The sequence below is a fragment of the Drosophila santomea genome, chromosome 2R (genome assembly GCF_016746245.2).
Source record: "Drosophila santomea strain STO CAGO 1482 chromosome 2R, Prin_Dsan_1.1, whole genome shotgun sequence".
In the NCBI taxonomy this organism is placed as follows: domain Eukaryota; kingdom Metazoa; phylum Arthropoda; class Insecta; order Diptera; family Drosophilidae; genus Drosophila; species Drosophila santomea.
In genome coordinates, this window is record NC_053017.2 from 10,197,059 (window position 1) to 10,212,981 (window position 15,923).

General features: G+C 46.2%; 3 protein-coding genes across 4 annotated transcripts; 1 reads left to right on the forward strand and 2 right to left on the reverse strand.

Moving 5' to 3' along the window:
* On the reverse strand, nt 1-3,634 carry LOC120445730 (endoplasmic reticulum metallopeptidase 1-like). The gene is made up of 12 exons (XM_039626300.1): nt 3,552-3,634; nt 2,976-3,495; nt 2,731-2,905; nt 2,589-2,673; nt 2,268-2,388; nt 2,055-2,209; nt 1,596-1,979; nt 1,356-1,536; nt 1,114-1,298; nt 915-1,058; nt 357-857; nt 1-296 (listed from the first exon to the last, which is right to left on the reverse strand). The coding sequence occupies exons 1-12, from the start codon at nt 3,570-3,572 to the stop codon at nt 129-131; spliced, it is 2,640 nt and encodes an 879-aa protein (XP_039482234.1). The 5' UTR covers nt 3,573-3,634; the 3' UTR covers nt 1-128.
* Nucleotides 3,635-4,103: 469 nt separating this feature from the next.
* Nucleotides 4,104-10,472, reverse strand: LOC120445136. The gene is made up of 2 exons (XM_039625287.2): nt 6,898-10,472; nt 4,104-6,829 (listed from the first exon to the last, which is right to left on the reverse strand). The coding sequence occupies exons 1-2, from the start codon at nt 10,357-10,359 to the stop codon at nt 4,322-4,324; spliced, it is 5,970 nt and encodes a 1,989-aa protein (XP_039481221.1). The 5' UTR covers nt 10,360-10,472; the 3' UTR covers nt 4,104-4,321.
* A 416-nt stretch (nt 10,473-10,888) lies between these two features.
* LOC120445931 (fatty-acid amide hydrolase 2-A) lies at nt 10,889-15,850 on the forward strand. 2 transcript variants are annotated; one of them, XM_039626592.1, is made up of 5 exons: nt 10,889-10,966; nt 13,677-13,970; nt 14,029-14,248; nt 14,318-14,892; nt 14,954-15,850. In XM_039626592.1, exons 2-5 carry the CDS (start codon nt 13,788-13,790, stop codon nt 15,563-15,565), a joined length of 1,590 nt encoding a protein of 529 aa, XP_039482526.1. In that variant the 5' UTR covers nt 10,889-10,966; nt 13,677-13,787; the 3' UTR covers nt 15,566-15,850. The 2 variants fall into 2 exon arrangements, with proteins under 2 accessions (XP_039482526.1, XP_039482527.1); XM_039626593.1 differs by having other exon boundaries at nt 10,945-11,076.
* Nucleotides 15,851-15,923: the final 73 nt, after the last annotated feature.

Consider the following 15,923-nt stretch of genomic DNA (forward strand, 5'->3'; position numbering starts at 1 on the left):
TAAGTTCTCTATGCACGATTTAGGACTTGTGCGTTTAATTATAAGACTTAAATCTAGACGTTTAGAGCTAAAAGAGGCGTTGTTTGGTGCAAACAAAAGGTAGCAAGATGTGCCATACGTTCACCAACTTAAAATATATAACGTTCATACAACGTCGGCCATTCCATAACGTGAGCAAAGTCGGGGAAATCGGCTATAAACTTCAGGCCAGCAGCGTCTCGATCAAAATCGTAGCTAACAAAACTAGCAGCAAATCCCAGCTGGAAGGTTGGAGTGCTGAAGTCACCCGAGGATTTCTATGAAGAAGAGCATTATTGCAATTTACAAGTAGGTATCTAGGAGGTGGTGGAACTCACTGCAAAATCAATATGAAACTTTAAGGGAGAACTGTCCTTGCCATAGGCGAAGAATATTTGATATGGCGGTGAGTATGTGTCGGGTTCATCCAGCATGTTCCGAATGAAGGACCAATCCTCCACCTCAACCCCATCCAGAGGTTGAATATATAGGCTCATGTGCGGTGGCCCCGACATCTCGAACTCAAACCTGGCCACCTTTCCGGAGTCCAAGACAGCTTTGCTAAGCAGCTTGAGTGACGTCGCTCCTGGAATGGCGACCTCCTGCTCGCGAGGCAACCAATGGCTCTTGGTGCGAGTCTTACACCAACGGTGATTGAAGCAAGGCACTCCACACATCAGATACTTATCGCACTCAGAGGAGGTGCTAGCCAAGCCAGTTAGATTGACCGAGGTGTTCTCCAGTGGATAATAAAGACGACGGTCCTGAAAGTCGAAGTAGTAGCCAGAATCACTGAGACTCACGGAGCCATCGTACTCATAGAAAATGCGCCGAACGTGCTGAAGAAATATGAGTGTTATTGGGAATGGACCTGGTGTGCATTGGAGCATACGTACCAGGAAGTGAATTCTCATCACGCTGGTTTTGGCCCGATATGGAAAGCCCACTTCCGAAACCGCTATCATGCTGAATATAAAGGTGACTACTCCCAATCCGAGCAGCGCCAATTTGGGCCAGCGGAACATATTTATCAGAGGAGCCTGGGTAACCATGAATTAGATGCACTCTTAGCTCATGACTAGCCCCATTTCTTACCACAAATCCCAGTGCAAAGAACGTTCCAACCGCGCAGATCACAGCGATCAGGAGATCGGGATTAGTGCCGTGCCCAAAGCGCCCCAGCATGGGAAAGAACACCATGAGGAAAGTGTAGAAGAGGTAGCATAAGTACAGGAAGGGCACTAGTTGCAGGACCTGCACCATCAGCACCCAATAGTATCCTGCACGTAAATACTAGTTACCAATCTAAGTGGGGTAGTCGTTTCGCCAGGACTTACCTCGATCGTGTAGAGTACTTAGAAGATTGATCAACAGAGCTCCTCCGTAAAACAGCAAGGACATCATGCACAGATAAGGAGTCCTCAGACTTATAGACGTGAGTATAATGGCAATTAAAGACAGAAGCACACAGTGCGCATGGAGGCTCATATGTATGTGGTTGGGGTGGCTGATTTCGTCCTGCAACGGATGTCATAAAAGGTAATATGTATTGGGTATGGCAAGTGCAGGCAACTCACATTCGGTTTTAGGGTGTAGTAGAGAGTCAAGGGCAGAACCTGCCCAATAATTGCTGGAACGATGAACAGCCCAATCACCAGCCAATTGTTACTGAAGTATGTCATGGATCGGTCTCCGGCATCGAACATAACTGCCATCAGCAGAGGCAGCCCAAGGCTGAGGAGCATTCCCAGCACATGAAGGCCCAGGATTATGGCGAACCACATGGACACTCGGCCAATAGAGGCATCCGACTCACGACCCATCCTCAAGAGGGAGCAGCCCACCAGAACCAAACTGACAACGGCAATGCAACAGTTGAGGACTATGCCAGTGGTTTCAGTGTAGTACACAAAAAATAGGCCCAGATAGTCGAAGAAAACGGCATGTCCTTCGCTGTGATCCTGGCAAATCAAAATAATTAGTATCAATAATTACAGATTTGCGTGGTAATTCCCCAAAAACCATAAATGACGCACCTCTGGGTTCCGCATTTCGGAAGCATTGGCAAAAGCCCGCACCAGAGATAAGGCATTTTCTCCAGAACTTTGTAGGGAATCAATAGGCACCGCCTGAACATTATCAAATATTGTGTGGTATACATAGCCATTGCTGATTTGTGCCATGTCGAGGCCTTTAAGCAAAACGTGTTTAATGCGGAAAGCAGAAAGGCATTCGCGTGACCAACTCACCTGGCAGTTGTGCGTAGTCGCGAAAGATACGGAAATCCGTATCTGATGGTAAAATGCCAGACTGAAATATTTCCTCGGCCATTGTGGTGGCAAACGGATGTTTCGCATTCTGGTAATAGTACTATGGGGAGTAAATAAAATAAATATGCGTTTGTCCATAAATGCCGCTTTCTTCAAAGGCAATTTCATCCCGCCATCATCGATTGCCGTCATTAACCATTAAAAATTCGATAAACAAATATGATTTTGAATGTATATAAACTGATAACCGTGAGCATGGCAAAAAGCTTTCAAACCGACCAGTCATGGGTACATACATACCTTAATGAGCCAGGGATTATTCGGTCCGCTCTGGAACAAGAGGTCACGACCTCCGCTGCCGGCCACTTCCAGATTTATAAGAGCCCTGCAGAATTATCCTTGAAGTTATTTCCGCCAAAATCCAGGGTATACAACCACTCACTTGCAGTTTCCCGCCCACTTATGAAGGGTAATGAAGCCGTGTGACGCCTCCAAAGGATTCTCCTCAGCTCCGTTGAAAAGAAACACAATGGGATGTTCGAATGGGGTGTCCGATATGGCCACCTGGCGAAGGACTTCCAGCATGACCACAACCATAGTGCCATCATCTCCGGAACCTATAAGCAGCAGTAATTACGTATAATCTTTGATCCTTGTTGAAGAAAACAGCAGGATGTGAGAGCTTACCAGGACTGCTGGGCTTGGAATCAAAGTGACTATTGACCAGCAGGAAGGACGAACTATTGGAGCTCCTGCTACTAATCTTGACAGCCACATTCGTGACTCCCTGATACATATTCACCATCTGCCAATGCATGTAGGCGCCAGAAGGGTGTTGGACATCCAGCTCCAGCTCGTAGAGATCACTGCGCATTGCTGCCCGGATGTTCTCCACCTCCTCCTCGAGAAAGGCCACCGTTGTCACCTCATTCGCCACACTACCCACCACCTTGGGCCCGATCCTGTCGTACTTGTAGAGCAATCTCTGCGCCCTCTCCGCCACAAATTGGCCAGGCTTACTCGATTCATGCGATATTAGGACGCTTTCCGGCAGGCGATGGTATAAGGGATATACCACTGCGTAGAATAGGGCCACCCACAGGAGGAGAAAGGATGGTGTGTAGTACCAGGACAATCTATGCCTCCTCTGCTTTTGCTGCGACAAAACATTGACCAGGGCCACGTCCGATTTACTATCCGCAGAACCCTGAAAGGCAATTATGGGTTAATTACCACGTATTGATTTTGTAAATCAAAATTTACATTCTTTTCCCTCGACTTCATGTCGACTATTTAAAGTTTCTGGTCGGTCGCGGAAGTCGAACAGTTCCTTTGGCCAGTCGGGACTGAACTGAAAGTGCCATTGACTTGGGGCACCGAAAGTTGAAGGTGGACGGATATTATCAGCAGTGATTCGCACTTTGAATCCCATAAAGATAAATCGGTTTATGCATGCAATACTCGTATAGCGTTCGATGCTAACGAGAATGTGAGTAACACCCCGGATACTTTCCAGTTGCTTCCCAGTTGGTTTTGCCAGTTTGGTATCTAAATGGCAAGATTTATGGACTACTATCTTTATATCACTTTAAACTATTTGAAAATTGTTTTTGGCACGCTTGTTTACCCAGTCACTGCCAGTCCCTCGAGCGGAAATCTAATCTTTATGTCCATATGAGGTTGCTGCACATATTCTCGTCTTGGGCTACTTCAGTACCACATCTTATTGAGACCACAAAATGGCTAATAAGCTCCATATTAGGGTAGTTCAATGAGTAATCAGAGTAATCAGTTATGTTTCAGATGTTTATTTTTTTTTTAATATTTAAGGACATGGGGCAAACTTAAAATTCTTATACGCTTCTTACAACAAAATTAAGCGGTTGTACATTTCGACAGAAAAAGTTACCATTCTCATTTCACAGTCTAGTTAAACGTCCATTACAAAAATTACATATTATAAAGAAAAAAAAAACAATTCTGTTATAGCTATCCTATCAATTTGTACTTGATCAGTGTGAGTCCGTCCGCGATCATTGTCGCATCGACTCCATCAGCTTCTCCAGCAATTCGGCGAGATCTTTCGCATAGGGAACGCCTGTGTATTTATTCTTTTTCTGCGAGTAAACCACCGACAACTCCACTCGGAGGCCAATCAGCAGTTTGAAGAGCTTGGTGCCGCGCAGCATGCCCTTATATTTGGCACCGAAGCCGAAAAGTTTCCACAGCATGAGGACAGCTAGGCGGTGCTCTTCGAAGGAATTCAATTCTTGATCTTCCGAACTGGGTTCTTTTTGGACTTTCAGTTCCAAAATATCGCGAAGCAGGTTGATAAAGTCAGCCAGCTCCACGAGCTGGGTGCGATTGCCATTTAAGAAGCACATGTTGCGAAGTATACGAAGGCACAGGACCCGCTTCTGGTTCAATGGCGGAGTACGCCGAACGGTGTTTATAAGGGATTGAAGATGGCAAGCTTTACCTCCCACGTCGTACCGGGAAAACACCTCCCAGAATCCGAGCCATGCAATCAATACAGGTGGTCGCACTTTGGTGGCATGCGTGGAGGATTGACTTGCAGGAAGGATTGTGTCAAACATATCCAGCAAATTCATTTTGGACAAACTCAGTCGACCCTCGGCGCAGGAACAGCAGTTTCCCATTACTCTCAAAGCGGGAACCATATTCAGACTCGGCTCTTTGTTCGGGTTCTCCTTCTTGGTGGTTTCGAAGTCAGCAACGCGAGCCATTAGATGTAGCAGGGATTGGGCATGTCCTGATTGCAGCAGCGAAATCTGTTTACACATTTCGAAGGAGTGCTCCGTAAGGAACATAATCAGCTGGACGGTAATCTTCTTCAAGTGCTGCGAGTGCGATAACCAAGGCCAAATGCGGATGATGATTCTGACCATTTTCGTGGCCATACTCGACTGGGTGATCACAGAATTCGGCGAACTATGCCAGTGGGATAACATGTTAATCAGTACCAAGAGATTACTAAGGATACTTTGCGCCTTGTGGGCACCCACTCGCTTCACATAGACGGCGGCGTTTCCAATTTTTTCGTCATTGAGAAAATTGTCCAGAATGTGCACCACGCGGTCCAGTAGCTTCAGTTGTCCGGATGCTTTCAAGGCCCAGGGCGAGACCTTGAGCAATCCACCAAGTGCTTCACAAACCTGCACCTGACCCACTACAGGGGTTTCCAAAAAGTTAAAGCTCTTGGATAGATAATACCGGTCAAAGAGTTGGTCCAAGCGATGGTAGATTAGGATAGCCGCATTGATGGTCTGGGACGCATGGTTTGGACTCTGCTTATCACCCTCCGAGTAGTTCGAGTTATTCTGCATGCATGGCGATTTAACTTGCTTCTTGTTGGAAACTAATTCGTGTTTGTTATTCATTCCAAAATCTTCCTTATCAGTAAGATCATTGTATGGCAACTCGTACTGCTCCAACTCTCTTAGCATGCTTTTATTATCCGCAGCAGTTTGCGCTTTGATGAACACAAGCGCTAGAGTCGAGAGTGTAAAGCGCTGAAATGACGAATTTACAAGTATTACGTGCAGTCCAAACAGGAAGAAATCCATAAATAAGGATGGCTGATTCTTTATCTGGTCGATAAGAAATGAGTTCGAATTCGAGTCTGTACAGAATATCAGAAACATCTTAAATAGTGGAATCACCATATATTCAGGACATTCCAAATTCAGCACATCGTTGATCAGCGTTAGATAATTCTGCATGAACACGGAGTCCCGACAGATGGTTCTCTGAAGGAACTCAAAGTTATCACTGTAGCACATCGAGTACAACTCACAAATTTGTGATGCACACAGTTCCACAAGGGGTATCGAACAGGGGACCTGGGACTGGAGTGTTTTCATCACATCACTGAGACCAGTCATGAAGCTGTGCCCGCACAGCGTGGCACACCACTCAGGGTTAAGGGCCACCATCTTGGTGCATATGGCAACATAGCAGCTAATTACTTCACACGAATGCCGCTCTCCAACTGGCTCCTCGAACATCCAGGGAGTATCGTGAATTGCTTTAATCGAGTTGTAGGCGGTCTTCAGGAAGTCATGATTTCGCAACAACTCAAAGCTACTTTCAGCACCAATGATCGGCATCAGCATGACAAATACTCGTCCGGCCAATTCCCTGACTAGCATCTGTTCGTGGACATCCATCAACGTGGTTAAACAGCAAGCTGGCAGTCCGCCAGGAAGAAAGTCCAGGCGAGGCAGAATATTTACTATCTCTGAGCCACAGCTAGTAATCCAATTGGCCATCGACACCCAGGACAATGCACGCACTTCACTGTCGCCGTGCCCGCACAGTGTTAAGAAATAACGCAAGACCTTATGCGAAGCTCCGACTTCGCTCTTGATACTGGCCTTGGTGGTGGCCTTGGGTTGCTGATATAGTAGATGCATCTGGAGCTGACAGATAATGTACAAGCAGTCCCGCTGCCACTCTGCCCCGGTTTGCGTTGAGGTCCGCAAATTGCTGGACAACTGGATGAAATGCTGAGAGTAGTTCTGCGGCCAAAAATGCAAAGTAAGATATAAATATTTAATGATGATGATAAAGAACTTCCAGTACTTACCGTCAATTGAAGATCACTAAGTTTCAGATCCCGCTCGCTTAGCAACCGCAGGATGCGAAGCATGCAGCGAACGTGCTGCAGTTGGCGCAATTCAAAATGCGTCTTGGCCAAGGCACTCAGCTGCATAAAGAACTTGCCATGCCAGTTCATCGGGGCATCACTGAGCTCGTTGATGAGCAACTGCATCAGACACTGGCTGATCAGGTAAAGCTTATCAAGCGAGATGAGGCGATCGTGCAGGAGTAAGTGGAAGCTGTGATGATGATCAGTTTCAAGAGCGTAGCTTAGTCCTGCCATAACTTGCGGCTGGCAGAGGCGAATGCATGTTACGCACAGGTCCAGCAGCGACTTGTAAAGCTCGCCATCCGCTTCGTTGCCCGGCGCCAAGCGGATGTACTTATGGATTACCTTCCACAAGTTCTCGGCCACCGGCTCACTTATTAAGTTTCGCAGAACCACGAGAAATAGCTGAATAACAGTCACGATTTGTTGCAGATCCTCGTGATTGCTGCAGTTCTCGGCTACTACAAGCTGGTAACCCAGCTGCTCGTCCAAGTCAGAGGCTCTTACTAATGCCAAGTCAGGCATTTTTATCTTAAGGGACTCCCTGATGTCCACAGCTTGCACAGACGATAAAGTAATTCTGGATGGGCCCTGGCAAACGCGATAGGCCGTATACAGTCGCCAATGCTGTGCAGCTCTCACCTTGTCTCCCCCGAAATGGGTGTCCTCCAGCTTTTGCTGCAAGGCCAATCCCTCGGTAGCAGCAGTGGGTACGACTTTGGCTTCCAATTCATAGGTGACAGGCAAAATCATTGAGCCCAAATCCACATCCAACACCAGTTTGTCCTCAGTGGAGATGATAAAATTGTGGAATAGCATTTGGAACAGGCATAGACTTACATCCAGGCGCAACTGTGCCTCATAGGGGAACGTGAATAGGGCCCTCAGCAGGCACATGTATACTTCATAGGTGTTCGCAACTTTATTTCGGAATCCGGCGTTATGGAACAGAAGCTTCATCAGGATACTTACGGTGGGCAGCACAATGTCGGTAGGATTACTGTCGCTGTCTTTCTTCAGAGCGTTGTGCAGCGTCTCCAAAATGAGTCCATATCCATCATCCTTTGTCGAAAAGTCTTCACAGGCTCTCCAGTCTTGGAGCAAGACATTCAATTGAGTCATCGTTGACTTTCGGATATTTGGTTTTATGTCTTTGGCCTGGAGCAATCGGATAAGGGCATCCAAGCTGCGCTGACCTTGAAACTGTTCATCAGAGCATTCGATGAAAATGCTTTTATAACTGACTGGCGGCGGAATCAGGCTAAGATCGTTGGCAAGCTGCTCAATCGGAACGTCGTTTAAGGTGGGTTTATATTTGTTCGCGTAGTCCTGACATTGCATCACGTAAGCGATTCTAGTGGTGGCCTCGCTCCTAATCTCGATAATCGGGTGGAACATGAAGTAAACGTAGCCGCGCAGTATCAATGGTGGCTCCAAACGACTGGTGTCTGGCTCGAACAAATACCATAATACGTTGTGCAATGGCTCGTGAGTAACCGACCTGCAGATCAGCAAGGGCAGCACGGAGAGAACCAGCTGGAAAGAGTTGATGAATTCCTCCTCAGGTAGCATAGAGATTACCTTGATCATCATTATGAAAAAGTCGACGCACCAGTGCCGCATGTGTTCCGATGCATCTGTCTCCCAACTCTGAAGTATCACCCTGCGTAACAGCTGGACGTTTACTGGCACGCCTAGGATGTGCTGACCGGCCAGATCCGCACTGTTGCACCCCGTCATATAGTCTGTCTGGTTCATAAAAGCATGAAAGTGGGCCATGCTGCATCTTAGCATTAAACGGTATACCAATGTACGAAGGTTGTAATCAGGTAAATCAATGAGGGTGTAAAGCAGCACCTCCGCATCATTTCTTAGCTTCGTATTGTCCGCGTAAAAGGAAGTGCACTCTACAATAGCGTTGAAGAGCTGCTTTATTAATGTCTCACTGCCCAGTTGGACGATTACAAGGCACACCTGTCTGTGCTTCTGGATTAGCAGCGATCCAGTCACTTTCGTATTTTGGTGGAGTTGGTTGAGGGCTACGCTATAAGCCCGCTTCAGCTTGATCAACTGCTGCTCGTCTGCTGATGGTTCAGAAGACAAAGACGAAATCAGACTGCTTAGCGACTTCATGCGATCGGGCATGCAAGACAGGTAAGCGCTGTCCAAAACAATAGGTTGTATGAGCGATTTGGCGTAGCGTCGGTCCAGGTTTGCGTCATAAGTAATATTTAAGGCCATCGTATCGTGTAGCAGGCCGTTAAAGATCAGCGATTGCAGGCGGGGAATCCTCAGCGAGTTCAGCAGCTGGGTCATGTTGCTGCCTTCTACACTGTTACAGTACGCCAGCAGCTTCTTAACGATGTCCGCGATCCGCGCAGTGCCCACGGAAGAAACTTTTGAGCTGAGAACATCATAGGTCCGGACAACTTCCACAGTCAGCTCCATAATGTGCCAGTTGTCGCTTGTGCAGCTGAGCAGTATCGGACTAATCAGAGTGGTGCAATTGTTTAGCAGGATTTCCAAGGCGCTTCCTACCTTCAGTTGCTTAGGGCGCGTAGGAGGATCGAAGCTGGCCGCGTAGCTTAGAGTATTTCGGCGCAGCAAGATGCGTTGCTGCAGCTGCCTCAACCAGGCAATTAGTGCCCGGTTTACCTGTAGCAAGCAGCCGTCTTTTCTCATTTGCAACTGAACCAGGTGCAAGAATACGAATGGCGACTGCAGAAAGTACTCAACTGGGTAGTCGCCCATCCGGATGATCAGATGGGTGAGCTGCACGTGCAGCTCAAGAGCATTGGTGACGCCATTTCGTGGCAAATCGATCATGCTCTTCATGCTGGCCACATCGTCCGGGCCCGGACGCGACCAGGCGGGCTCGTAATCTTCCGGCTTCAGGTTGGCGTACATCTGGTTCGAGCTGATGGCTGCGGAATCAGTTTCCTGACTGGTGATGTCAATGGAACTAAGGCTGGAGGCGCTCGGCGTCACCAGGTCTATTTTGTACTTCTCGAGGAGCAGCAGGCTCAGATCGTCCAGCAATTCGCAAATCCGCTTGGACTCCAGATTGCGTAGCACGCGGCGCACCTTCTCCAACTCGGTCTTGAGGCGCTCGTAGGGAATCTTGCGAATCACAGCCGCGGCGTACTCGGATCGGAGCAGTTCCATAATCATGGCCAGCACACGATCGGGGACCAGTGGAGGTGTGTACCCGAACCAGCGAATGAGCTGTTTCAGCAGCAGCACCGGCTTGAACTGGATGGGTTCGCCCAGTTGCAGGCACCGGATGAACCTCGTCTCAATCTGGTCGAGCGCGCGCAGACGAATCTCCTCCGAATCGCTAGTCAGCTTGGTCAGCTGCGCCTCCGCCAGCTGGAGGGCCAGGCTCTGTTTTATGCTCATTTCCTTACACTAATACTACCCGACTTTTAGTTCCTTTTCACTTCTCTTTCAGGCAGCAAATGTTTTAGAATGTCATTTTTAAAAGCGTCAAACTCGAATTTTGGTTGGCGTTGCCACACTTCTTCAGTGTGGGTACTTCAAAAGGCTCCAAAAATACTAAACCTATTTAAATGGTATTTCTCCACCTGACGGCGCATCTGCATCAAAGCCAAATATTCCTCTTAAATCTTTGATTCCACTTAAAGATTTTCATGTGTTTGAAGTCCAGGCTAAAACAATTTAATAAATATTTAATGTAATAATACGCACTGAGTTTTCTTCAACCTTATTTTGTATATGTTGTGAATAACAACATTTAAGTTATATTTAAGTTAATACATGTTATTTATGTTTCTTAATTATGTCCTATTTTTGTATTGATATTATTATTTAGTCTCTTCTTTAATTAAAGCAAATTAACAAATTAGTAGTAATAATGCCACCTTTGTTATCGATAATTTGGTCGCAGCCGATTCAGTTTTTTCCCAGAATTGCGAGCACGGTCACTCTAGACCAGTAGGTTTAAAAAAATCGCCCATCTGATCGGACCTGAAGTTGTGCTAAGCGGGTAAATAATAGTGTTTGTTTGGCACTGCGTTAGAGAACTAGACTCTTCTGTGTGTGTATATCTGCTTATCTCGCGCTTTATATCCCTTTGTTTACGTGCCGCTCCAAAGTGTATGTGCGATTGTAAATACGCCCTAACCGGTTATTTCGTTATAGGCAATTTAAACTTTGATAATGTGCGATTTATTACTATCCTTATCCTTAAAAATCTTAAAAACATAAAGGCTCTCTCGTGACGTCATCGGTTGTATTGGTTGTTGATGTGTTGTGCTTGTTTCCTTTTGAAGAAAACAAACTTTACTCACACATACTTGTGCACATTGTACACACAGCGCCAAATGACACTTGATGAATTTGTGTTGCAAACAGAGCATATGCTGGAAATTAAAAGGGAAATAGCGAAATGATGTCACTGGCGCACGCCCGGGGAATTCTATCGCCCCTTTACCTCCCCCGCCTTCAAGTCAATTCGCCGGTCGCAACCTTCGCTTTTCCACCTTTTGCGTACACATGCAAACATATTTACGAGTATGTATGTGTATCACACCATCCAGTTGGAAATCAATGGCCCGCCGACTCTTTTCTAATTAGAAATGTCATGCAACTTGGATTGACATTCCAATTGGATATTGCTCTGAGAAGGGAGTCATTTGCAATTGAATGTTTGGCTACTGAGCCAAAATCGAGCTAAGCAACAAGTACACTATTATTTATGGCTAATCTTATCGGATTGCCCACTTAAAGCCCCGATTAGGGGTTCATTATCGTCCCGCATCTCCACCCGTTGAACTTCGACCGACTGAAGCAAACAAGATTTATATTGCAGCAGGAAAATCTTTTCCAATTGATTTCTTGCGATCAAGCAGTTGCAAACTTTTAATGGCTTATAAAAGCAATATATCCTCCTATTAATTAAAACATTTACAATAGCTTTGAAGACAATTCAAGAAATATCTTTAATTATTAAGAGGGAATTCAAGAAGATGACCCACCTTAAAGGGTTAAAAGCATTTATGTAATGAATATAAACTAAAATTAAGTTAAGAGTTTGAAGAATTTCAATAGATAAGAAATATTGAAATTCTTCAAACTCTGCTCTGCATTTCTGGGCAAAAAACCAATTTAAATCCAATTTAAAACATTCATTTAACAGAGCACTTTGAACTTCATATAGCATGCTGTAAGCAATCTTATCCATTTATTCGTTTGTTATTCAAATTCACGGGCAGACAAATTGGCGCCCTCCCCTTGAATATTAACCCCACCAGCAATTTGAAAGTGCGAACTTGATTACAATGCACTCCCTGCATTCGAGTGTCTGGCAGTTCAATTAGCAAACTCCAAATAGAATGATCAAATCCAACAACATATTGTTATTATTATTATGTAGAGAAGCGCTAAGCGATAGGCAGGGGGAACTTTGAGTTCCACCAATCATTCACGAAGCTCGGTTCGGATTGTGCAAATTATATAGTTCAATTGTTGCTCTTTTTGTAGCCAACGAACAACTGGCATAAACAAACAGCTGCGACCTGTGACTCACTCTGCTTATCAGTTGGTTTGCGAGTACTGGTGTGGATATACATGTAGTTAACGCCCTGGCGGTTCAGTGAGCTGGTGGGGATCGGATTTTGGGCTATTCCTTCTCCATGGCCTGCTTGAGGCTCTTTGTGCCATTATCTGTTCGTGGTTAAGCAGCGAATTAGCTGTCTGAGGCACACTCCTGATAAGATAGTGAAGTAAATCCCGATTCTGGCCGAGCATATGGCCCTTGAACATTATACTGACCCGATTCCAGCTGCCTATATAAACCATATATCTATGTATTCGGTGCCTTAAAAGTTTCCATTGTTCGTTGCCGTAAACAGCGAATTGTTTACGGCTCGAACAGTAGAGTCGTTTATTTAAACAACCTTTTCCAGAACAGCGAAGTATTAGATTTTCCTCGCCATGGAGCACCACACGTTTTTCCCAATACATATTAGGTCGTTATTTGCCGACATTTAGCAAACTTTCAAGTACCTTTGTTTGTTCTGATCCAATGGAAATGTTTGCGGCTTCCTACTCATATGTATGCACTTTGGAACAAAGTTCTCGGTTTCGAATTTTTCAAATTTCTGCGCTGCTTTTATGATTCCGTCCATCCATCCATGAGTCAGACCCAGGTGTGGACTCGGCCTATCTGGAAATGGGACACCCCAGTTAATGGCCGGGCTATTAAATGATGTGTCGGCACAGACGCAAATAAATCGATTGCCCTCAGATGTGTAAAAAACACTTTATTTAGAAGTTTTTATTTTAATAATACCAAAATCAATTGTAGATAAATAATTCGAAATTCGTTTGCAGTTTGATTACCACCCGCAATAGTGATGCTTTTAAACTCACATAAAAATATAACTTTTCCATTCTGGTTCATGGAAATATTGCACAGGTTGCGTAAAACTCATTATATCCATAAAGGTAATTGCAGCTTAAATGACTGAATTGCCAATCATAAATCCAGAACGTGGTATTTTGACCCACTTTTATATTTCAACCGATTTGTGAGTGTTTTTTCCTATTGCTCGATAATGGTTTATAAAAGTGCACAAAAGATCTCTGATAAACCGGTTTAAATTTACTTAGTGACTTTCTGAGTTCATTTAAGCATATTTAACATGAATTTTGAATGCATGAATGTCATTTTTGTTCTCGTTTCAACATTCCAGAGCAGTAACACATGGGCCAGAGCAAAGTGCACGACTACCAACACCCGCAGTTCCAATTCTGATTCCAAGTAGTTGAGCTTCTTCAGGCGAACATTCCTTAGAACCCGTAAAATGGCCCAAAGTGCATCTGTGACCCAGGCCATTGGTGGCTACATTTTCGGCATTCTGCAGGCCTGCATTCGATTTGTTTTCCGACTGATTTATGGCCAAAAGGGCGAGAGTGTTCCCCCGATCACAGATGCCATTCTGCTGGAGTCGGCCACATCGTTGGCGAGGAAAATTCGCAGCCAGGAGGTGAGTGCATGTAGTTGTTGGTTCTATAAAACACCTAACACAATCTCATTGTGAGCAGCTAAGCAGCGTTCAGGTCCTGGAGTCCTTTATTCGACGCATCAAGGAGGTGAACCCCATTCTAAATTGTGTCGTGGATGAGCGCTACGACCAAGCTCTCAAGGAAGCAGCCGAAGCTGATGCCCTAGTCAAGTCTGGCCAATACAGCGCAGAGGAGCTGGCAAAGCAGAAGCCTTTCCTGGGCGTGCCCATCACCACCAAGGATTGCATATCCGTCAAGGGTGCGTAGCTCTCATGAGCTTCTTGTAATCAGTACCATTGCTATTAATCACCCATATATTTGAAATTAGGCATGCTTCACACAGCTGGACTTTTCGAACGTCGAGATGTACGAGCTGCGCGGGATGCGGACGCCATAGCCTTGATGCGCAAGGCAGGGGCCATTCCCATCGCCCTCACAAATGTTTCCGAGGTGTGCATGTGGTGGGAAAGCAACAATACGGTGCACGGCAGGACAAGAAATGCCTACGACACGAACCGCATTGTGGGCGGGTCCAGCGGTGGGGAGGGCTGTATACAGTCGGCGGCTGCCTCTGCCTGTGGCTTAGGCTCCGACATCGGCGGCTCCATTCGCATGCCAGCCTTTTTCAATGGCATCTTTGGCCACAAGCCCAGCAAGCTGGTCGTCTCCAATGTGGGCCAGTTCCCAGCGCCATTCAGTGCAGAGCAGAACTCCTTTCTCGGCCTGGGACCCATGTCACGATTTGCCGAGGACTTACGACCCATGCTAAAGATTATGGCGGGCGAGAAGGCTGCCCTGCTTAATCTGGACGAAATTGTGGACCTAACCAAAATGAAGTTCTTTTACCAGGAGTCCGATGGCGGCGGTCGCTTGGTTTCCGCCGTTGATCCTGACTTGAGAGAGGTAAAGTTTCGCTAATTTCGCTGCTGTTCAAACTCTATCATTTGACTTCTTCTTGCTATAGGCCATGAACCGCGTGGCGCAGCATTTAAGGGAAAAGTTCGGCAATCAAAAAGTAGAGCGTATCCAGCTGCCCCACTTCCGTCAGTCGGCGGCTATCTGGTTCGCTAATATGCGCGACGACAGTGGCCATGGATTCGCGTACCAGCTAGGTAACCTGAATCATGACATCAACACGTACCTGGAGCTCTTCAAATGGTTCTTCGGTGCCTCCAAGCACACGTTCATTGGCCTGTCAACCGCAATCATGGATAGTGCGCAGTGCAAGCATGGATCCCCAAAGTACGATCACCTGGTGCGCAAGCGAAATGAGCTGAGGGCAGAGCTGCAAAGCCTGCTGGGCGATAACGGAGTGCTCATCTACCCTACGCATCCCACGGTGGCTCCATATCACAATGAGCCCATCACACGACCTATTAACTTTGCCTACACTGGTATTGTCAATGTGCTGGGCTTCCCGGCCACCGCTGTGCCGCTGGGCAAACTGGGCAGCGAGGGTCTGCCGCTGGGCGTCCAGATCATCGCCAACTTCAACCAGGATCGTCTTTGTTTGGCCGTTGCCGAGGAATTGGAGCGTGCCTTTGGTGGATGGGCCAAGCCCGAAGTTCGGCTCTAGGACAAGTCTCAACTTATTGCATACCTGAAAGTATGCAGCTTAGCTAACTTTTAGATAGTAGTGGTCAGGTGAACCTCCTGTACTCTCCACCCTATACTAACTCCCCACCCACCCGAGCATTCGCCTGGCGATGAAAGGTATTCCTTGTGTACTCCAGTGCCTCATTGTAATATCAATTTTCGATGTGGATTTATCTATTTTGTATGTGTTTTTAAACGTAATCTAATCAACGATCCGTGCGGATCCGTTCCCGTTTTGCATTTATAATAAATAATTGCAACCGAAGCTGCTTTCTTGTTTCACTGGCGACAGGCGCCCCTTGACAAAACAAATCGGGAAATCAGAATGCTGAATTCGA